The sequence below is a fragment of the Cynara cardunculus genome, unplaced genomic scaffold (genome assembly GCF_001531365.2).
Source record: "Cynara cardunculus var. scolymus isolate 2C unplaced genomic scaffold, CcrdV1 Un_Scaffold_1590, whole genome shotgun sequence".
Taxonomy (NCBI): Eukaryota; Viridiplantae; Streptophyta; class Magnoliopsida; order Asterales; family Asteraceae; genus Cynara; species Cynara cardunculus.
Window position 1 is genome coordinate 47,260 of NW_020200807.1, and position 25,453 is coordinate 72,712.

At 34.7% G+C, this 25,453-nt stretch overlaps 1 protein-coding gene across 1 annotated transcript; it reads right to left on the minus strand.

Annotated features, from left to right (window-relative positions):
- Positions 1–1,109: 1,109 nt before the first annotated feature.
- Positions 1,110–23,185, minus strand: LOC112502571 (exocyst complex component SEC5A-like). The gene is made up of 21 exons (XM_025106523.1): positions 22,675–23,185; positions 19,896–20,044; positions 19,414–19,502; positions 18,006–18,200; positions 17,715–17,842; positions 17,459–17,617; positions 14,769–14,873; positions 14,140–14,214; positions 13,152–13,289; positions 12,865–13,056; positions 11,721–11,864; positions 9,624–9,750; positions 9,337–9,547; positions 5,912–6,027; positions 5,596–5,830; positions 4,678–4,771; positions 2,567–2,644; positions 2,440–2,496; positions 2,142–2,291; positions 1,627–1,827; positions 1,110–1,543 (listed from the first exon to the last, which is right to left on the minus strand). The coding sequence occupies exons 1-21, from the start codon at positions 23,059–23,061 to the stop codon at positions 1,319–1,321; spliced, it is 3,255 nt and encodes a 1,084-aa protein (XP_024962291.1). The 5' UTR covers positions 23,062–23,185; the 3' UTR covers positions 1,110–1,318.
- Positions 23,186–25,453: the final 2,268 nt, after the last annotated feature.

A 25,453-nucleotide genomic window follows, 5' to 3' on the forward strand; every position in this document is an offset into this window, starting at 1 on the left:
AAAAAACAATAATGATTTTATTTTTGAATAAAATATAAATTTGAAGATATCATAAAAGTTAATGTCAAATCAATTATTTAAAAGTTTTTATTTTTGATGTAATTTTTTTAATTTATTTTTTATTATAATTTAAATTTAATAATATAATATTTTATAAAGATAATAATTAAGTATTTTTTTAAAACTCGATAATTATCCTAATTATATTTTAGATTTTTTATATTTAAAATAAAATGTTTATCTTGTATTTGATTATGTTTATCTGCTATTAGTTACACGAATTGAGATATGAGATGAAATCGGATAGGGATGAAATTGTTTAGGGATGAACATGTTTAAGAGTTTTAAGAGTTTAAGAGTTTGTAAGAGTTTTAGCCAAATGCTTTATAATATAGTATAGATAGTATAGATTATATCATTAAATCTATATTAAATTAGTTCGTTACTAAATCTAAATTAAATTATAATAAAGAAATTGAATTAAGAAAATTACACCAAAAACAAGAATTTTTAAAAAAGTTAATGATATCAATTTTTTTTTCAAAATTTTGATATTTTCAAATTTATATTTTATTCAAAAATTAAAATCATTATCGCGTTCTCAAAACCATATAAAATCGTATTATATTGACATAAAAAATATGAAATAAAACACTGAAATTAAGATGTGTTTCGATGCATTGCATGAATACCTTCTAGTATTATATTATTTATGCCAAACAAGCTCTTATTTTTCTTTGTTTTATAAAGGGAAAAACCCATTCTACCTTTTGAAGCTGATGATAATAGGTTTATTGCTTGCATTTTCTACCTTTAGCTTATTATTTTTTATTTAATTTGATAAATTTATTGTAACCAAACAAAATCAAACCAACACAGGAGACCTCAATAGGATATAACAAAGAAGTATTTCCCTAACGACCTTCGGCTTGTACAACAAAAAAAATTATGGCCAAGAGAGTTCAAATACGGTGACTTCAGGCTACCCGTGAAACGGGTGGTCGCACTGAGATTAATCAGCTCGCATAGTGGGTTGGATATGCTTGCTGCATGCAATTGAGAAACCATGAAAAGATGTTTACCTTGACCATACTACATCCAAAAGTTAATGGTAGGAAGAGAATAAAGAGACCAATGAACATAAAACTGATGCCAAAAATTACATGGGGCAAAGTAGCATGATTCGGTTTGGTATGTACAAAAACCCTTCAAACAGCACAAGTTGAAAGAATGCTAATTTTTGTAACAAAATAAGGGAAAACATCTACACACAAATACAATTGCAGTTGACCTCTCATGTATTTAATACAATAATAACTCATCTCCTTTTTTGCCTTGAAAAACTTGGGGGCCCCACACCCACACCCACACCCTGCTTGCCTCCATAATTCCTGCTTGGAGAATCTCTAAATGAACCATAACCAGCTCCAGCTTTAGCTGCTGTAGAGTCCAATGGAAGYGAGTCGCCAAAACAAGCTGTGTTGATCCGAGTCCTGTTGAGCTCCGATTCTAGCAGCTCACTGCTACACTGTTGGGCGAGGGCCTAACAACATATAACACAGCCAAATTCAGTAACAACATCCTCATTTTTTGTGTAAAAAGAGACAAAAAGGAGGGGCTTCTTACGATCAGCTCATCTGGTGATACGCCGTCATCTGCAAGCAAATCGTCACTTCCACGTGTTGCACGGCGACGATGCTTTGGAGTATCACTGGCTTCGGACGAGCTCTCGGTGGCTTTCTCCAATATTACTCCTTGTAATGACTTGAGAGATTCACCCGCATCGGGAGTGAAATACTGGTTTAATATCGTCTCCAAGTATTCAAGCTGCGTAAGGCATGTGTCAGATTACATCATTGTGGTATTTAATAATATTGCTGAGGAGATTGTAAAGCATGGTACCATAGTCCGTACAAAATATGGATTCTTATATCATTCTATTCAGCAAGAAAGATATAAAAATCCTCGTAAGTTTTCACTTACCAGAATATTTGTTATAAAATTGGCAAAAGACAACCCTGTGACAAGATATCATAGAAATCGCAATACTTTTCCATTTTTGCGAAAGAACATTTTTTATCAAAAAATTTGATTATCACTGGTTGGTTACAAGTAACATCAATTAAAAGATTAAATTTTACCTCAAGCATGAGCTGGCAGAAACCATTTGCATCCAATATCCTTATATCAGTGTCTTTATGTTCATGAAAAAGGCTGAGTAACGTGTCAATTAGGCCTTCGACGAGAACACGAAGTATCTTGTCCAGCAAGGGTTTACAACCAGCAGAGACCTGTGATCAAAGTTCAAGCCCATATTCAAACTTTGATTTGCAATCACAGTAGCAATTCGCTAATTGTGACCATATAAATAATCTTAGCTACATAAAGAAAAAAAAATCCTCCCTGCATGTGATAAGTAGAAAAGGCAACAAAATTTACCTCTGCATGCACAGCTACAAGAGTGTGCAGTAACTCCACAGAAGCATCCCGCACACCCTGCAAAGCACGATGGAAAGTTAAAGACCGTAAAAGCATACTCTCAAGGACTAAATATATGATTCCTCACTTTCACTGCAGGTGCTCCACCCCATTGTACTCCAGCATCCAACAAATAGTTCACAGCAGCTGTTCTAATGTGATTTGCCTGGAACAGGAAGCAAAGAGCTGCTTGAGTTTTCCAACGGCTTAAAGCTAATCGGTATTCTAAAACGTGTCAGCTGATCAAGGAGGCCGAGCAACCTTCTAGCACCTGATTGCTCAACTGGGTATTATGCAGGGCCCAAATAAATCAGAGCCTAAGTGGATGCATTGCAGTTCATTTAATAAATAAATATATATGTAAACAGATGACTATTAACATTTACATACTATTTTATTTTTGATATAATTAGTTTTCAAAATTAGTAAATTCATTGACTCATTAATACCATTACTCGGACTGGGATTATTAACTCCACGTTGCAAAAATTGATTAATTAATACAACTTGGATAAAAGTGAGTAATACCGGCTTAATCTTTAGAAATGCTTAATTTAGTTTACTTGTTCATTGAAGTGGTGGGTGCAGCTTAACATCTAAGTGCCCAATTATACAACCTGATCTAATCAAAGTGTTATGGGGTATCTAAAACCTAGCGGCCTAAGCAGGGAATTTATTAATATACTGAAGCTAAGAACATAAGGGCAAGCAAAAGGGAACTAACAATCTTTTGTTTACTTCTAGGATGAGAAAATCAGATAAAAAGCTATCCTACTGAAAACAGAAATAGTCAAGACCAACATAGATCACTTCCTAATATCCAAGAGGATATGTTAGACTAAGTCAACTAGTCTAGTTTATATTATTAATATTGTCTAGGGTCGAAAGTGTAATTAGTTTTACCTATATAAGGTGTATCAGATTATTATTATTTTTCAATTAATACAATCAATATCAAGTTTTATAGGATATGATGTAACCCGATAGTTAGTGTTAACTATGTGAATCAATCTTAGCCCTTAATCCTTGAAATCTATGGATTAAATTAATCACAACATATTTGTAATAAATGAAAAACTGAATAAAAGTAAACATAGGTGAAAATTCTTGAACAGTGGTATTTGTGGAAAAGATCATGGCATATGAACACCTACAAACAATCTTATTGAAGACATATGAACACCATATGGTTATGAATGCATTCTTATGAACACCTATGAGCATATTCTTACAAAAACCTTATAGTTATGAACATATTCTTATGAACACCTATGGACATCAAGTAATAATTTGGGACATCTCATTAAACACCATAAAAGTAACTTACATATAAAAATTATCTATTTGCCCTTCATCATTAAATCAAACATTTGAAATAACCTCTAATAAAGGATGAATCATATTGGTCCAAGAACTGAATCTATGAAAGCACTTTGAAGTAAYAGTTGCATAGCAGATGACTGAACTGGAAGCAATATAGACCAAGTAGGGTTCACACTGATACTGGTCAAACCAAGTGGGGAACCCATGACACTTCTGAAAAGAACATCAGCATGTGTTCAATGGAAACCGTGGAGGGAACACATAAAAGCAAATAACCTTAGGTCTTCCTTGTAGAACCATCAAATGAAGTAGCATCTAACCACCCGTCCGTTTCCATTAACTACAAAACCTCAACAAACAATACAAAGCTAAGGTCTCATTCACACTGCCTCTTCAACAAAGAATTGGTATTTCRCACCTCCAGAGAACTAAGAAAATTCAACACAATACTCTTTAACACTTCCTAGTTCCTACTGGATACGATCATATGTAATTTTCCTTTTCAGATATTATGAAGGTTATTCAGATAGCAATACATGGAACTCCTCTCTTCAAGGCACTGTCGTTCTATTTCTATTGACTCATCACATAGGACATGAATCTACTACTATCCATAAAAACATCAGAACTCAGAGAAGAAAAAGAATCCCACCAAATAAAAAATCAATACATTCACAATATGGCATGCACATAAGTTCTACACAAKGATTAAACCCATATAGGATCGCCGTACAGTCAAAACAGCTAATAACATCAAGATTAATTGATAACTATCAGAAACAAGAAAGGTTAGGCACATGTTTGATGAGATTATTTGCATAATCCTGTGAAAGGAAAAACTTGCAAGTGAATTGAGTTACAGATCTTGTTCTACACCTTWGCAATMGTATATTGTGCAAGGACTTTCTCTTCAAGCCCAGAGAAAGACCTAACCAAATCTTCCATATCATTGTCCTCATCATCTTTCACCCTACAAGAATTAAATATAYAACTYCATTCAAACTTGGAAGCATCAACACTGGACACAACCACATATAGCCAAGAATAAGCTAAACAATGACGMTTGGAAAATGTTAAACAACTCAAAATTTGTTCGATAAAAAAAGTCAAAAACATAAGCTACCACCACCTAATAGATTAAATGGTTCCTCGAAGCTGATAAAATTGTGAGTATAAAGTGCTTTACAAAGATGGCATAGAGAGAGAATAGAACATTTGGACATACGAAAAATAGCATATCATGCACACATGAGCTTGTCCAACAGAAAGCACACTGCCACAAAATGTTCAGCCAGCAAGTCTGCCATTTCTTTGATGAAAAATAATGGTGATGGTAACATTGTTAAGGAAACTAAACCATATTAATGTGACTTAATTTTTCACATTCAAAAAACCACATTGACAAAAATATGTTTTGTCCATGGAGTATAGCTATCAGCCTAATTGAGTTGTGGATTATGTTACTTTTAAATTTATACTCCAACCAACCATTTAACATGCAACAATTGGGATGTCCCATATTCATTGCAATATTTCCCTCTTTGGTAAAACTAAAATTAGAATTACCTACTTCTCACAGTCATCATCTGAAATGATTTTGGTCCAAAGACCCTCCCCCCAAAAAAATAACAAAAAACTGTATCATTGAGGGTTGTTTTAATAGTCAAACGCTTGTATTGAACCACATGTTCTGCTCTATCAAAACCTTATGAACTCTGTGGGACAGTACTATACAACAATTACCCCAGATATTAATTGCATGAAAAGGATGAAAGAGCATCTACACAAACGCACCTGGTCTGCATCCAGATGTGTTTGTATTTATCGTGCATTTCATGAGAAAGATCATCCTTGCAAAATCCAAGGTTACTCAAGACCATCAACAGCTGTTGGTGTGGATGAGTAATACTTCCAGGGAGAGGATCAAATGAATTTTCTTCTAGATCAAGAGGATATCCATTTTGGAAGGATGGGCTTTCTTTATATGATCTATTCTGACTGAGCTTGCTTCCAGTCTGCTCCAGATGACCTAATTATGTGCATCATAGGGATGGATCATAAGTTAACAGAATATAATTGAATAACAGGCAGCAAGTAATCGTGTCCATACCAGCAAAATCAAGCAAACAGTTCAAAAATGAAAGCCTAACAGATTCTTGAGTTTCTTGAAGCAGCATAAAGGCGTCTTCTGACTTTGTTGCTTCACTCCCTAAAGACTGCATCATCCTGGAAAAAAGAGAGTTGCCAAGCAAGCTGCTCATAAACAAACTTTTGACAAAGCAATCAGAATATATTAATAGTTACGTAAACAAGATCTAGAAGCCAAAACACAAGCTCATACAAGCCACGTCATCTTTATCCATGAAAAGCCAAGCTCCCAGGTGGGCATAAAAGAAGTGGAAAGAAAGAGACTAAAATTTGATCTGAGTTAGATATGGTAACTACAAACACAACTAGAAAACATGATTAGAATTCAACAGAACTTTCAATAACACCTGCCAAATACAGTTACATTTCACCCCAACTGTTCATCATTACACTACCTAATTCACCATCAAAATAAACATTTTGTTAACAGTCTCTGTCCCAAATAGAATTTGAATTATGCACAGGCATATCTGGGTAGCAGCTCATGAGTCATGACAACCACAAGTCATATTCCAGTCACACCTATGATAATCCACCAAGACAATGCGATATTACCTATGACGTTTACACCCAACAACAATTGGGAAAGGAAGATTAGAAGAAAAATGGAACCAAACCAAGTATGAGAATTTCTACTTAAGATCGCATAGATTAAAAACTAGAATCAACCTGGTTAAAGTTAAACCACTGTGCTTCTTGAGCAAGTTTTTTTTTTTTTTTTTTGATTAACCTGGATATCTAATCCGCTATGCGAGCCGACTAATCCCAGGGCGACCACCTGCTTTGCAGATAGCCCGGAGTCACCGCAATTGAACCTCCGTGGCCACAAGGGGATTTTTATTCCTCCTTGGAAGTTTTTATCCATATTACTACCTTACGATMATGTAAGACATGACTAGGGTTAGAAAATGAGGAAACTAAAAATCAACTAGGATCCCAGCAAGTCCCACCTCATAGCTGTAGGTTCTCTTGAAGTTCACATACCATACTTCCTTTGGCTCACAAAACGATCTATATCTCTAATCCTGGATGGTTTCATACCCAGGTTGGTTCACTCGACAAACAAATTAACAAACTATTCAGTCATTCAATGATCAAAACCTTGGGGAATTACAACACCATTACATTGAAGACTAGAAGGCTAAAACTTCCATGATGAGAAATAAAATATAACAAAGTAATCCTGGATAATCAATATCACCAAGTATGGAGAAATATGCATCTCTTCTTGCCCAATTAAAACCTAACTTAATCCCAAAAAGATTAAAAAAAAATTACTTCCTTCCTGGATATGTGATCTCCATCACCTTTCAAAAGCTCTTTCCTGCTACTTACCGAAGCCATGGATGATAATCCTCTTCGGTGGACATTGTCAGCTTCTGGTATAAGTTAGTGTTAGTATACGTTATTTTTTGTTAGGTTTTTTAAGTTATGTTATACAAGAATTCAGGTGTGTATCATTATTTCATTTATTAAGGATTCTCCTGAGTTATAATAATTCAATCATAACCAAAACATGGTATCATAGCTAAACACTAGTCCCTCTAAACGATTTTGACTCCTACAGAAGCCCTACTACTGCTGTTCATCCGACAGCAGTAGTATGCTTCCCAGCCATCAACAGCAAGAGGTTGTTGCCAGCCACACACCAGCCTGTGTAATTTAAGATCTCAACCAGAAGCCAATGTTATCTAACAGAGACTCWCTGGCCGGAGGTAAATCTGTAGTACTGTACAGGGCTRACCACAACCACTGGTGCTCCAGACATGCTCATCCTGCTCCTCTGCCTGCCTAGTGGATTAGCATGAACAGATTTTGCACGTTTCACCTGATCAAAACAGGTCAGCTCCCATTTCAAGTGATCATCCTGGTTTGTATGTAGAGCCGCCAACTTGCTTCTTTCCTTTTGCATTATCATCGCACTGACACTAGATGCAAGTCAGGCCACCAGTAGTGGCACCACCTYCTCCAGGGATTTCCTTTTTATCACCATCCAACTTCTGTCAGGAGTATCAGCTCATTCATGTTCATTGAATCGGTTGTGGGAGTCTTCTTGGTAGTTACTCTTTGTCTAGCACCCTGCATTGGAAGTGAGATCCTCAGCTCCAACACTCTTACACGCCCTCTAGTCACCAGAACTCAGGTCTTGGGAGTGGAGAGTTTTTTTGGGAACTGATAAGATGATAGAGTGCAACCATTGCAGGAAATGAGGACGCATATCCAAGGTTTTAAAAAGAGGAATTGGGACTCGAGGCGTTTTCTTCCACGCCCTGAGGCGTAAGCCTCGAGGTGGTCCGAGGCGTAAGCAGAACATGGTAAAACAAATAAAATTCATAAATACTAAAAGTAAGCAGAACATAATTCCATACCAAACTTTAAACGTCATAGATTCATAAAATACTAGTTATAAATCTAAAAACATATCAATCTACAACTTATAGTTCCCCGTAGCATGATCAAGTTGTATAGCTCCACAATCTTATCCATAATCACTATCACTTTCATCTTCCAAATCCACAGAAAACAGAAAAATAATACAGAAAACTGAAAATAATATAGAAAACAGAAAACAGAAAAACAGAAAAGATACAAAATAACATACATAACACATTATACATATAGAAAATACATTATACATGATATAGAACATATATACTTAGACTGAAATATATATATATATATATATATTTATTTATTTATAATATAATATAATACATTATAGATAAACTAAAAATATGGACACAAACTAAAAAGAACTTACTTTTTAGGTTGGCTTTTGAGATGAATATCTTCTTGAGAGAGGAAAAAGTAAGAAATGGAGAAGAAAAAAACAGGGTTTGGAGAGGCGTGCGCCTCAGAAACGCCTCACACCTCAACGCCTCAAGGCACCGCCTCACCAATTGAGGCTTAAGCCTCGTCCAGGGACCATGAGGTGCCGCCTCATGAGCGGTTTTGGACCGCCTCGCCTCGAGGCTCAAACGATTTTGAAAACCATGTGCATATCATATACAATGCCTTATTGAATGCTTACTGTGCCTTAGACTAGCCTCCTTGATTGGGAGCCATGAGAATCCGACCACGTGAACCACCCCAAGAAATAGATCGCTTAAATGCTAAGTTAGTCGCATAGCCTATTCAGTGTAGCAGCAGACTCCCTTGAGGTGTAAGACGTTCTAGAATATATCCTCTTTTATCAATGTGCACATCAGGATGCTAATGATGTACCATATGTGAGCAAGACAAATATATTAATTGACTACTGACAGCCCCATTGACAAAACATATATATACCATCATGTTAGACGAACAGTTGTAGAAAACACAATAAAACCACAGTGATTGGAAAGACAACATACAGTCCATGCATGATAAGATATTTAAACTTACATATCTATCTGATCCATTGCTGTCGCCATAACTGAACGGAATGCTAAAGGCAAGTGAGAAATTGTGTATGAAGATTTGTTTCTTTCTAGAACAGACACAGGGATCCATGATTCGTGTTTTGATATTTCTTCGGTTGAAGCCCTCATCCATGAACTAAGCCTTTGTATGTAAATTTTTGTGATATCATACTGAAGTGTCCGCAAAGCTGCAACTGTTATCAGAAAATGGAATAGTCAGACTGATCCGATAAACACAAAAGGCTGTAGGAACGGAAAAGGTCAAGAAACCTGCAATCGACGGTGCTGCTTCTTTTGCTTCAAAAGCTTCACATGCTTTAGATATAGCTGTTATTGCGTCATTCATATATGGCTGAAGAATATTCGACTCTTCAAGATCAAGAAATGTGTTGTGAACCTGAATAATTAATGCCACACTTATTTAATCACATCTTCATCAGCAAGACTGTAGGGGACGAAGAATCAAGATAATGCATCTTTCACCAAACAGCTTTAAGTGAATGATTTATAACAAAAACATGAAGAACAAATTAAATTGCTAAGCATGAAAAGTTCACACCTTTTTTATTTTAATTATTTTTTTCTCGAAAATCTATACGTTGAACTAGAAAGTCTCATTGTTCTTCATATTATGTTCGTAGTTGTTAGAGTACTTTATTCTTCAGAAAAGTCTACACATCTTGATATTTACCAAAAGTAAAATCTGGATTTGAAGTCAGTTATTACCAGCATCTGGACGAGCCCCATATGTAACAAGTTGGCCATGTTTGACACATATGTACCAATAATAGTAGTAGAGATACAGCAAGCAACTATTTTCTTAGTTTCTCTTATTTACTTGGTCTGTGTTCATCTGTATCAGTTGGACAAGATCATCTTCATCTTGTGCATTCTATAAAACGAGCATTCCACTATTGAAAAAAGTATAAGCAAGAATCTCAAGCTTAAACACATTTATTTCTTCGCTTATCATTTACTAGGTCAATATTTATCTTGATCACTTGCATCGGATTGTCAAGATCTCTTGCACTCCATAAGGTTATTGCATTGTTGAATAACACATGCATTTTAAGAAATCTGTTTTCCAGTTACAAAGCATAAGCAAGAACTGGAGCTTAGACACAATCTTCCCGAGTCATAAATGCATGGAAACAAAAAATCTTGTTAAAGCTTATTCACCGAATCACCATGCATGGAAAGAAGGCATGTAGTTTATCAATAAAATTTGGACATTCATAACTAATGGTAGAGCTCAACTCTTTGAATCTTGTTAACCATGAAGATGGACTGCTGTTTAATTAAACAGACTTGTAGCTGTGGGAGAGAAATGAAGTCACATATCTTGTATTAGTTTTGAAAAGATTACTTAATTGAAATTCTGCAATTCTTTTAGCTTCTTTTAGGATATTCAATCTCATGAATAAATGATATTTGTCAACCGATGCAAAATTATCTCAAGTTGTGTACAACTATTAACCCTTGCGGTTTGATGGAATCTTCAAAATATGTCAAGAACCTGATTTCAATATTAAAATTAAGCAACAATGTCGTATGAGTGTGATATGTTCCATTAAGTCTGCCAGCATAACTAATTTTCTTATTTTCTGCTGAACAGTTTAAGCACCAGGAACAAAAAACACCATGCATACCTAACCAAAGGTTATTAGAGTTAGCAAAAGCAGACATAGCTTATTAGAACGTTTCCCATCATACATATGGGCATTAAGCATTAGCTTTTGGATTATGTATTGGACATCCCTCTAGATTGAATTATTTTGTTCTCCTATCCTTCACAAGCTAATTTCAATTCAATTAAGTTTCACTGGATATAAGTTCAATTGAAAGTTAAAGTGATGGAAGAAGAAAAACGAAATATAGAGACAAGTTGACCTAACATAGATGTCCCACTGTCAAATCAGATTCAAACATGATCTACTCCTGGAGAGACCGACCCTGGTTTATCCCAAAATTTTCAGCTATTGGTATCCCTAGGCTCCCAGGTGGACTTTATCTTTGGCTTATCACTAACTCTCGTATAAGTCAGATCATCTCCAATGGTTACAGCAAGAAATTACTCTTTTAACATTCAATCTCCAAAACATGGTGAGATTATCATATCAAGAAGCCACATTTTCATAAGGTGAACATGCATTCCAATTAAGAAGTCACTTGAGAACTAGATTCATATTATAGCGTTCAATCACACACCATGCCCCCCTTACAAGGTTGAAACATTAACTTTAGACTAAATTTTGTGTATATAAGCTATTCCTGCAAATCATTTTAACATACACAACAACCTCATAATAATAGTCAAGTTCTCATAATATGATAAAAGTTTCCTTAAAGTGACAAAAGAAAATCTACCTTGGATTCATATGCAGATATAGTATTTTGTATCATGCCAGACACTTCATCAAGAGAATGACTTGAATATTTGTTGTCTCCCATCTTTTCCTCGGTTTTTGTCACTGAAGTAGTAATATTCAGTTCAGCAGTGACTTGGGAAGACTGTTGAAGAGTTCAGGTCAAAAATATGGATAAATGTATCAGTATAGATATGAAAATGAGAAGACCATCTCATGAGATCAGCAGAAAAAAGGAAGGAAGGTTTGCATGGACCGTGACAAGTAAAACGTAATATCAAGTTCACACGTGTCAAGGTACTGAAAAAGATGCTTATGTGTGTGCATCAGCTACCAGTTATAACAGATCATATGGACCATTTTTATAAGCATATTTGTGAAAATACTGTCTCGTGATGATTTAATACATGACATATAACGCTCAAAAGTAAAGTTACAATGTGATTCCATCACATAATTATTAATGGGCTTTATGGGGAACATGTTTTTTTTGCTTTGAGGGGTGGTTGAGTAGCAGGAATCATTTTCTTTCACATGGAAGATTGTTAAGTACTCATAGGGCAAGGAAAAAACCTTGAGGCGTACAGGTAATCCTGCTAGGTATTGGATTCTTTATGAAATAACAGTGCTTATTGTGTTGAAAAAGGAGTATCATGACTGACTTGGTCTGCACTTAGGAAGGTAAATAAACCAAAATCAGTTTTTCAACTTCTATCCTTATATGTAACATAGACATTGAAGAAACGTTTTGATTCCCTTTCACCTCATTTGACCAGAAATCGATGCCTGAATTGTCCTTTTAAATGGAGAGCACAAACATGACTTGAGGTATACTTTGAAATAACAATACTTACAGAAATAAGGAAAAGCCATTGAGGTGTGATAAGAAGGTGCTGTTTGTATAATATTGAATGGCATTCATATAAGATATATAGCATCAGTGATATATTATTAAGTAGAAGGTATTTTAGCGCATTTGTCCATCTAGGGCACCAACCATGTCCATGAAACTGAAGAAAGGGAACAAAGTGGTGAATGAATATCTATATGCACTCAGACGAATAAGTGAGAAGCACGTGATCTATCTCAACACTGTAGCACAAATCATGCAAAAGCAATAACTTACTTTAATAAATTGAAATTACCTTTGCAAATTTCCCACTTGAAACAGAAAGGGCAACCTTCCAGAAGGCCGGTATGTGATGGACAAGCACAGCAGTTAATCTTCGTATGTACCTTCCTCGAAGAGCATCAAGCTCTTCAGCACCTGAATCTCTTGGTTGTGAATCAACCGTCAACGAATTATTCATATGAGGGAGAGGCATATCAACATCACCCTGATGGTGGTACATGTAAAAAAGTTTTAAGATCGTAAGCTAAAGGGCAGATAGATAGTATATCCACCAAATAAAAGGAAAGAACTGTTGCTCACAGATTCGTTTAATTCATGCTGAATTTTCCTCCACTTTTCATCCGATAGTGCTTTCTCACGTAGTTCATTTTGCAAGTTCTCTATTCTTGTTTCATGATCAAATGTGCACTTTTCAAGCAAACCTCGGATCCTATGATTCTGATAAATAGACAAAAAACAAGGAGAATACAGCATTTACTTCTTGTCAAGGCGAGTCACTTTTGCTGAGGAGCAAATAGCAAGGAAGGTGCAACAAATATCATTAAGCATCTTATTGTTCCCTAAATCATAAGCACAAACTATTCTGCTGACCATGCTTGGATGGAATTTGCACCCTTGCCACTGCTTAATGTTGGCTGTGAAATTTGAATAACCAGATGATTTTGGAAAATTTGCGGAAAGAAAACATCGATAAGCAACCTAAACTCGAAACTGAACACTATAGTGCGTACGCATGTGTAAGTTTGATTTGTGTTCTTTAAATGTGCATTTGCTTCTACATACATGCCTATATAGGTACCTACATACACAATATTTCCTAAAGTCAAAATTAATAACTGCTCCACATTGCTTAAGCTTTTCATTCCCGTATTGAACTTGAAAGCCATTGTAGGGCTTAAAAGTCGAAGAATGTCAACTACTAGAAGTAATTGTATGTAATATATATACATGTATAGGTATATATGAATCTATGAAATAGATACACATGTTTGTGCGTGTATAGGTATATACAGATGTGTGTGTATGCAAGGTATAACACACATACTTCTCCTAGTAGCTATAGGACTTCAAAGTTGAAGGAAAACTATTAGAGGAAGTATATGTATATGTGAATGTATATGTATGTATTTATGTGTATGTATATATGTGCGTGTGTATTTAAGTATGATTACCGTATGAGATTTCAAAATTAAGCTATAGCCTGTATAATCACAGTACTATTGTTGACAATTGTTCCAAATTACAGTCGAGGAAGGCTATAACCAGAAAGTTATATCAAGCTTCTCACCTGTATATTTAGATAATGACGTATAGGATCTGACTCGGGTTCCAGCTCCAATAAAAGTCTCACGACATTTTCAAGCTACAAGAAACATCATAAAGATCCAATTGGCAGTTAAGAAATACAAAGTTTGTTCAGAGCCAGAAGACGAATGCCAAACACAATTGATACAAGCATGGAGATGACAAGTGAAGAAGACTAGAGAAAGATAACTCCAATATGCAATTTTGTCATGCTACAGAAACGTGATTATAATTGTTATTGATTTCTGGACTTCTTAGTGATTATAAGCATATTGATTTGTGTGATATCATCTCTGTAGTACTACGTTAATCCAAAGCATGGGCTTCATCAAGAGGCAATACCATTGCTACCTTCAATTAACCAAGTACTCTTGTGAAATTATAGAGAAAAATGGATCACTAAACAAAAAAGGATTAATAGAATAGACCAACCAAATTCTATGTTGTAGATTTTATAGGTACGAGAGCAGTTTTTGAAAATATTTATCATCTGAAATTAATGCACCCCAACCAGAAAAAATTGACTTCACAAGAATCCTGAAAATCAAAATCATTTTCTTGCATCTCGACCCACAGAATAACATGTACTGGATGAGTATGTATTGACCTTACATTTGTTAGGTCTATCTGTGGATCTTCCATAGACCGGTAAAGCATGCCTTTGAACTCGTGCATCACCTTTTCAACCTCCTCAAGCACACGTTTCAATATTCCAACCTGTAAATTGCAAAAAATAACGACAACAGTTATAACTAATGAAGACCACACCTCGAAAAGGAAATACAGTGAATTACATATAAATGAACCTAGAAATGTAATTATACAAATCATTCATGATGTCTAACATAACGCTAAAAGTTTCTAGAAGGTTCTATATGCATAGGTCAATAAAAGTAAATTGAAGTGTAAAATTTAGATGATTCACTTCCTTAACATTCAAGCATGATGAATTATGTAACATGCATGATGTACCACTTTAGGAAATAAAGGCCGAAGTTATCACTCAGATGCTACAGAGGCAGAGAGAGTATGATTTTTCACTTGATGCTAACCAACTGATCCTTGACATATCCTATGTCTTCACATAGCAATTCAAAAACAAAGCATGTCCGTCTAGCCCTTAATGAGCAAGAAACTCCACTGCGGCTTGTAGTACTTGCAAAAAAATTAAAAAGAGATAACCAGCTACAGCTACAGATGGTGAAATATCTTCGCCATGTGTAATAGGAAACATCTTATCTATATTCTCCCTAAATTCCCAGAAGTCTCCTTATTTGATCGTGCATGAATACTAAACTCTTGTATTTGAGTCCCCTTGGCACTGGTTTAATGCATTGGAATATCCAAAAGACAAGCTTGGATATCGTCAAACAACACAGGATGTGAGAAAAATCACGCACAACCAGAAGGACTACCACTGTTTAACTGAACAAACTAACTGTACAAACGAAATGGCTGGGAATCTCTGGCCATTAATGATGATGCTTGAGATTGATCAAGGTGAAAGCTGTAGCAATAGAGAGGCAAAGCAAACTGAAAAAGGACCACCGAAGAGTGGTATCAAAGAACCAAACATATATTACCATGTAAGATCTTTTTCCAATTTAAAACAAAGGCACACAAAAGAGAAAAGAAAAACAAGGAGAGGAATTACTTTAAACTAACCAGGTTACTAGAACCGACTTGGACAAAGAAAGAAAGAGAAACACCTACCATGAAATTATATCAACTAGAATAACCACAAAACCACCGACAAAAACCATATCTCTTCTCCCATTATTGATGCTGTAAAGACAATAAGAAATCTAACCCAAATGAGGATAGATTGAAAGAAAAAGTTACCTCTATGATGTGTGGGGAAGTGAACAAAAAACCGACAAAAAACTAACAGAAACACAGTAGTAGCGAACCTAAAATAATACATGAAAGTTGGGTCATAACTGTATTTGTTAGAGACCCCTCAACTAACAAAATTCTATATCTCTTGGACACATGCTTGCAACCTAAAACAAAATCACCTACTGATAAGATCTGAAACAACCAATATCCATGTCCTTGGTCGAAAGTGATGCAAAACAATAACTTTGATCCATTTGTCCTCTTAAAAATGATGTAGGAATTGCGGCTATGATGCTGTGCGAGCTTATGCCTATTTCCTGCGACTTGGGCTTGAGATAGTTGGAAACAAAAAGAACTCTCCTCTGTTCTTCATTTGTACAGGTGGCATGCCTTCAAAGGCTTAGTAAACTTCTGACCGCTGATAATGGAGGCAAGCAGCTGACAGTGGCATTAACCAGATCTTGATTTGTTTCAATGAAAGGAGAGCAAGGAGCCAACAACGAAGAGTTTAGTGTACGTGGGTAAAGGAGGAGGAGAAGTAAAGAAATAGTGGTGATGGTGGCAGCTGGTTTGATGGCTTCCGAACCGCAGGCATGACTTCACTGGCCTGAGGCAGTTGGTTTGAAATTTGAATATGCTTGATGTGCAGATCTAAAGAGGGAGAGGTTATATAAGGGAACAAATGTAAAGAGAAAGAATGTATATCAAGTAGGGGATATATCTCTGAGAGCCAGGGGGGGTGCTTCTATCTAATTTATTATTTAAATGACACAGGAAAGATAGGGAATATACATATTGCAAAACCAAGATGCAGAAGTATGAGATATGCGTCACGTTACATGATACCCAATCATTTATCCTAAATTCCTACAGTATATTAACATCAAAAATCCATTTATCCCAACATACACAGGGCAAAGTATTACATTATTAAAGAAAACTTAATTTTACTTTACAATTAAGAAACCATAAACCTAAATTTGCAAGTCTTTTTTTCCTTTCGGATAAATTCAATTAACAAAGATTGTAGGTGATCAAAGCCTCAAATCTGAATCACAAAGCATTAGGCATAAGCTTAGAGACATATACACATATATAATTAGTAAAATTGTTTTACCTTCATTCAAAATGATTGGTTCCTAATAAATGACCATGTAAGTGAAGCTCTGAAAATAATGATAATGATGAATATATATATATATATATATATATATATATATATAAGATCCTACGATCACCACAGCCTCAAGTTATGGAAACACAATAGTTCCAAGCACGTAAATGAACTTTCAAGGGTGGGCCTTGGAGCAACAGGTAAGGTTACTCCTTGGTGACTGGAGCTAGGGTCATGAAAACAGCCTCTTTGATAAAATGCAAGGAAAAGACTCAACTCCTTGATCCTCACAAAGCCAAGGAGTTTATGTAAATGCACTTTAGAAAGATGTTCAGTTCAGTTACTGTACATGAGAAGGGAGGACAATTGACTTTGCTTTCCTGTACTCTCTGACTGCCAAGTCATATTCTCCCTTATTAATGTTGCCACGAATTGCACTTGGTAAATTGAATAAAGTACGGAACCTCTGAAGCATTCCTTGAACTGACCTAATCTTCTCTGCTTGAGCCTAAAGTTTCCCAAAGAAAAAAAAGAACAAATTTTATCAATTATTGAAATTGCATACTGTTCCACAACCTTAATCCAAAATGTTAAACAATTCCAACCTGTCTTTCAAGTAGGGGTGCAAAAGCACGATTAGCAACTAAAGTAACTCCCTGGATGGAACTATATAAATGAGAGGTTCCACAGCCTTCAGGATCTTCTTCTATTCTTCTCAGTTTTGACTCGATATCTGTAGGATATACCATGGTCATTACTACGTATGATAAATCTTATTTGCAGAATACAATATCTAACATTCTTTGAGAAAAATCAGTGACCATCAAAGCAACTGCTGAAGAAACAACATATTTTACACTGGAAACTATACCATGCCCTAGTTTATGGTAACTTACCATCAATCGTTGTTTTGCAAGAGACAAAGCAATCAAAATTTTCTTTGACCAATTGTTTTCTCTGTTGAGTCCGTCCTTTCAGATCAGTTTTCAAAGCCAACGCACCAGCCTCCAAGTCTGCTGCAGCTGTATCTTGGTGCACCCGGCATAAGAATAATTGTGGATCAAATCTCTCGGAGAAATACATCAATCTATCTGCGTATTCATGTGAAAAAGTATTTGTTAGTATAAGACCAAAAAGGTGCAACAGCTACGCTTTGACCATTTGCTGAAGGACAATACATACATTTTCAAAAGCAATAATACCCACGGAGGCCACTCAATGTTCAATTTCAATTAGACTATCTCTCAGCATTGTCTGCAGGAGCAGCAGTGACATAGCGTGTCGGGCTAGGACTGTTGTAGCTAGAGTTGTGCTTTAATGCCATCCCAATTCCCAAAAAGGGTACAACACAGGCCAATGTGCCAAACCCAATAACACTATGACGACAAATACATATTCAGTGACATGATTATCCCATATCTCTAGCACCAGGCTGAAATTATATTTCAAGCACCAGCCTCCTAGAAACAAGGTACACCTACTTTTTATGATTATTTCCAACAAAATCCACTAGCAACTCTGAATTACCCATATAACACTAATAAATCATGGAATCAGGTTGCAGACAGACAGTTAGATGTCAACTCATATACACCCATCGTCCCAGAATAAGTACAAAGAGCTAGCTGGTTCTCCCCAAAATGCATTGAGGCACCATCCTCGTCATACACAGCTAGATGTCAATCCTAATTCGCTTCCAGTAAAATTCCATCAAGAAATTATCACATGTATAAAGAGCATGCCTTTATTTGATACTAGATAGTAGATACATGTCAGCATGAAAAACCAACAATAAATTGAAGCACCATGACATCAGAGCATCTCCAACAGATTCCCCAAAATGGAGAGTGTAACTTCAAAATCTCTAAAACAAAAATGCATTCAACTCGAATAGATTCTCCATTTTGGAGATTACAACATTGATTATATTGTTAAAATATTTCTTTCATCTAATATATTATTATTTCTCTCTAAATATTTATTTTCAAAGTTTCCTATTGGTAGAAATATATTAAATATTTATTTCTCTCATTGTAATCATTTTTGGGGTGTTCTCCAAATTTGGAGATTTTTACACTCTCTCCTACTTTCTCCATTTTAGAGAAAGGTTTTGGAGCATATGTTGGAGCAATAAACATGCCCAAAATCCCCAAAATCTCTATTTCTCCATTTTGGAGAATCTGTTGGAGATGCTCTCATGCAACATGCTCCACAGTACATGCATGTGATTCAAGAAGATAACTAGATAAAATAAGAAACATCATGTAGTATCACATTTTTCTATCAGAGACAACCGATGAGTACCTCGAACATCAGAATCTACTTTGTCAGACTTGGATGGAGAACTTGCTGTATATTCATTGATCAACCTCAATGTTTTGTTGTCTATAACACTGCCATAAAAATTTATCAACATTAGTATGAATGGTAAAAAGTAGTTGGAACTTTCAGGAACTACTAATCCCTCTGATTCTGACAATAGAAAACAAAGAGGAATCACTATTACTAATACTTCATATGTGATACCAGATGCAAGAACCATCATGCAGAAAAAGTAAAAACATAACTACCAAAAAACAAAAACAGGGGTACAAGTGAAAGTTAGGAAAAAGAAAGGCACTATAGATTGAAGTGGCAAAATCACTTGAGGGCAAAATACTATTTAGGCAACAACTGGATAATAATGAATATTTTTCGCATCCTAAATCTGCTTGACCAAAATAAAAGGCCTATTCATGTCAATAATAGACTGCACAAGATGACAATTCCAACGTCAAGAAACTTACCCAAGTCCTAGAGGATCTACACAGTCCATGCCACGAGGGAAAGACTGTAATTTATTGAGCCCCTTTATTGCCACTGATGGTTTCTTCTCAAACTTTTGAGTTGTTGGAATTGTTCTGGTCTCCCTCATCTCACGGACCCTTCTACCAAGCTGCCACAACATGCAAACTTTAGACAATTCAATTATTGTCCAAAACCAAACTGAAAACACACATCAAAGTAGAAAGAGTAAGCATCTACCATGAATGATCTAATGCATGAAGATCAATTTCCAGTTAAAGAGGAAAAAAATTCTAAAATACAGAGTACATTGTTGTTGGGCTTCCTGAGATCATTCTGCAAATATAACCTCAAAACGAGTCAATAGAATTGGCCCATTTTACATTGGTTGCAGTTGTCAATCTTTAACAGGGGAAAAAAACAATAATAATGAATGAAACATTCACAAAGTTGCCAATGAACTAGATAAATAAGGTTAATTACGTACTAGCCTTGACAGTTGCGGTTGCCCCAGTATTTCATATCAAAGGTAAATGCAATAAGCAAGACGCACAGAAGGATGGCTACCTGTGTGTTTGTGGAAAGAAATGTAATCCTAATCTCTTCCCTGTTTAGTCAAAAACTTTCATTTGAATCATGTATCTCACCAAATGGAGTGAGTGTGCTTATGCCGCATTCCCAATCTTATGTAACTCCTATTGCTTTAATTGTTTGTACTTGTAAGATATGTGTATATATAAGGAGAGACTATATTCACTAGAATCCTATAGCAATTTTTTAATTACATGCAATTAGTTCAATGGTGCACTTGTTAATTAGAGTTGAAAACCCACAAACATAGTTCGGGAAGGAAAACATAAGTCAAAACAGACTTTTAGACTTGCTCCTATAGTCCTTCCAAACATGACTTCACCTAGGTGAGTCAATGGGCATATCACGATCTACATCTGATATGCTCCAACCCATTCAAAGTTGTTCAATCCTATATTTTGAGAAATACCTTAGAATCGTAAATAAAACCTATATTACTCAAAAGACTTGGTACTGCATAATTATTAGTATTGTTGTACCACACAATATTGTAAATATCTTATCCAGGTTTTGCAATAACACTTATATTATATTTTTCATAATATAATTCAAAAGCAACATAAATTCACAAATTGTTTTATAATCAAATTGGAAGTCAATTAGTTCTAAATATCAAGTATAATAATTAATCGATTAATTGGTATCTCCACAAGTGTTGACTAACACATTTTAAACCATTGTTCTATTCTAAATTTTAGAGGATCAATTCACATCAAAGATACAAAAAAGAAATAAACAAAGAAAATCAAAATTAAAATTTGCATCGACATCAAAAACAAGTAATTTTTGGTCATGATCTATCTGATGGATTTGATCACAATCAATGACATATAGACCCAACTTCCATCACTATCTATTTTAAATTTATCCTCTTAATTGTGATTCACTCCTTTTTGTTTTCAAAAACCAATCTACTCACTTCGAACACAATCCCGAAGTTCAAACCAAGTTTTAAGGTATCCAAAACAGATGCTTATTGAGTGACAAGAAACAATCTAAATACAACAACCAACAAAATGTTTAAATTTCAAACATGAAAAATAACTAGAATACAATTCAAAACAGAAAAAAAAATATAATGTTGAAACAAATATCCATCCTAAATAAACTTGATAAATATTATTATAAGATCCGTTTAGAACTTGCATTTCATTAATCAGTTGATAATACGCACACACGAAGCCTCCAGGAATACCCGTTAACTAATTTCTCAATCTGTTATTAGCATTTTATTTAAAAATTCGTTGAGATCAAAATGTTGGAATAATATATTTTCCAAAAATTACCCTTGTTGTTTCCAGTAAAAGAGCTTATAACATGTAGCAATAGAAAAGAACTAAAATGATGGGCCCTATTTAAACTCCATATTTGAGATCCAGTTCTCCCAAGCCCTGGTGTTCTGAGGGACTCACTTCTTCATAGATTTTGAGATGTTTAACTCTTCATGTATCTTAACTAGTTTGGGGTGATAGATGTCTTCTTGTTTTACTGAGGTGGAGATAGGTTAAGGTACACTTAATTGTTACTTCCCTAATGCAGTATTTCCTAGGAAGAAAATTGCGATAGAAGCATTTACAATTTAATAGTGACAAAATCGCCATATGTGTTGGAAGTGTTTAGAATATTGAGACTGATTCTAACGAATAGATAACCTCTACATCTCATCTCGATTACCTATTTATGTGCTTGAGAAGGCCCCTGGGCACTCAAGGTGCATTTAGTTGTCTTGCAACTTATTTAAAATCATTATGTAACTTCATTTAATTTACATACCCAGGCCATCGATGATGCAAGTACTCAAACAAGTAAGAGATGGTTGCTGGGAGTATATATGCTTGCATAACCAATATATAGCTCCTCCATCAAATCAATTAAACTTTCTGAACTTGATCAAATCAGTGTCATAAGCAGACCAAATACTACTACAGTTCAAGGGCCTGCAACATAGCAAGATTTGCTATAGAAGATACACTCCAATATGAGAAATCAAGGGTGATATTTCCATTCGTTAAAAATAATCCCTCTATACTGAAATATATAATAACATGTTCTCTATATGCCATTACTAACCTGATTCCACCGTTATAACTGACATAATTCCACTATTGTAACGATTGATGAGAACTTGGAGATTACATGAAACATATTGCTGCATATACATACATTCTAGAGTTTACTAATCATCCATACCTCTGTTTCATCCACTCGCTTCCAAGAATCAGGCTCCTCCCCAACCCAAAGTTTATCATCATCCTTCCCACCACCTCTACCCGTGCCTCTGGCCCGATTCCTGGCCCCGACCTTCCGATCATTAACCGAATCTTCATCCCCAGAAGAAATACTAAGCATTTCCACCTCAGAGTCCTCATCATCCTCCGTGGCGTTCCGACGATGTTGTGATTTTGTGGTAGTCATAGGATTAGGGTTTTTAGCAGACCTATGATTTGACGGCGGTTGAACAAAATTGACTACGGGTTTTGAAGATCTCGATTGAGATGGCCTTGTGTAGTTCACATCCCTTTGCGATTGCTCTTTCAACGCCATCTGCAACAGCTCATCATCATCACTGTCACTCATTTTGAGAATTTAGTATCTGGATTTGAAGTTAGAACTACTCCAAATTCAGCTAAATTGAAGTAAAAGAGTTGGGCGATGCAGGAACAAAGAAGAAGATATGGATCTCAGTTTTTGCTCTCCTCGGATATCCAGGGGGTGAACTTTTTTCCAGGAAGGAAGAAGGACTTCGTCTCAAGTCAGAGCCGTCCATCATTTTTTGGTTTTCTACAATTAGACCCTCAATGTTTTGAAAATGTTCAGTTTTACCCCCATAATATTCACATTATGATATTTACAAAGGAATTTGACCCAAATAGCAAATCTCCATAATCCCTCGTTCAGAAGTCGGATTTACTCAAATGAAATTATACAATTGCGTAATCCACTGTTCATGATAAAATAATCAGAAAAATTAGGACATTATGCAACTTTTGTAATGCTTATCTGGTATGTTGATTGAGATCAGGAGTCGACATGGGTTGGACTATGTTGTCTTACATAGTCACTTATTGCACAACCTCAGAACCAGTATACAAGGCAACATGTGCTACGCAATTCAGTCTACGTGAACTTCAGATCTTAGTCAACATGTCATATCGGCATTATGAAAGTAACATCTATGCAACTTGTGTAGTGCCTAGCAAAAAGTACCTCTTAGGGGTTTGAAAATCACTTAATATAAAATACGATTACAATGAAGCCAAACAATCATAAATACTTTTATCTTGTATTCGTATAATACAAGTGAAGCTGGTATATCCCTAAATTTATGTTAAATTTATATATATATATATATATATATATATATATATATAGAGGAGCGTTCAAATGAAAACCCTCTCCATTTGTGTAAACCGTGTAAACCAATCTCAACCATCCATTTTCTTGATCAATGGTCAATATTTGTAGGCGTTATTTATGGAAATTAAAGAAAAATAAAAAATAAAAATTCAATTTATTTAATCAGTAAGGGTAGAATGGTAAACATAATTAACAATTCTTAAGCTCCTAATCCTATTCTATCCGATTGAATCCCGTCTTCATCGCTTCATTCCCCCAAATCAGCCAATCATTTAGATAATGTAATATTTTCATCATTTACTGATCTTATTAAATATTTTGATTACACAATAACTATTTTGATTGGCCTCATTTGATAATGAACTGTATTCATTTTTCTCCAATTCAACATGAAATTATTTTACAATGAGTGCATTTCATATGAAAAGGTTTCATTTTTTATTTTAATGAACATTAATATGTATTTTAATGCACTTTAATTTCATATAAAAACGTTTCATTTTTCGATAATTAAACATGAAATTGTCATATTTTAATGCACATTAATTTCATGTACAATAACATATAATATGCATCCGTTTCATGGTACGATTGGTTCATGTAGAACAAAATCCATTATACATCCATTTCATGATACGTAAATTTCAAAAAGAACAAAATCCATTATGCACCCGTTTCATGACCATTCTAACAACTGAACGGATCAACTTCAGATACAATACAACATGGCTCACGATGAAAGTGATAGATTAATATCGAAACATTTAGAAAATGAAAACGTTTCATGTTTTGAATGGTTCATGTAGAACAAAATCCATTATGCACCATTTCATGTTACGTATATTTCAAAAATAACAAAACCAATGCAACATGGATCACAATGAAAGTGATACATTAATATCGAATTATTTAGAAAATTAAAACGTTTCATTATCATGAAATTATTTCTTAAATTTTTTTGCAATGAAACATTTTCATTCAAATTCTTACATGCAGATTAATTTCATAACAAACACAATCCATTTTGAATTATTTTATTATCTATGAATCTATTTCATTATCTACTTTATTAACTTTTTAAGATTAATCTTTTTCATTACATATTTTACATGAAACTATTTCATTAACTATTTCACATTAATCTATTCCATTATGTACCCATTTCATTATACGTATATTTCAAAAAAAACAAAACTCATTATGCACCCGTTTCATGCTCATACGATGAAAGTAGTGCATTAATCTCGATTTACTTTATTAACTTTTTATATTAATCTATTTCATTACCTGTTTCATGACATTTTCATTAATCTCGATTTACTTTATTAACTTTTTACATGAATCTATTTCATTAATCTTAATTTACTTTATTAACTATTTTACATGAATCTATTCCATTATGCACCCATTTCATGATACGTATATTTCAAAAAGAACAAAACCAATTATGCAACCGTTTCATGACATTTTCACATTTGAACGCAACAACTTCAGATACATTTTTACATGGATCTCCATGAAAGTACTGCATTAATCTCGAATTTGTTAAGAAAATGAAAACGTTTCATGAAAATGAATCTATTTCATTAATTACTTTGCGATGAAATCCTTT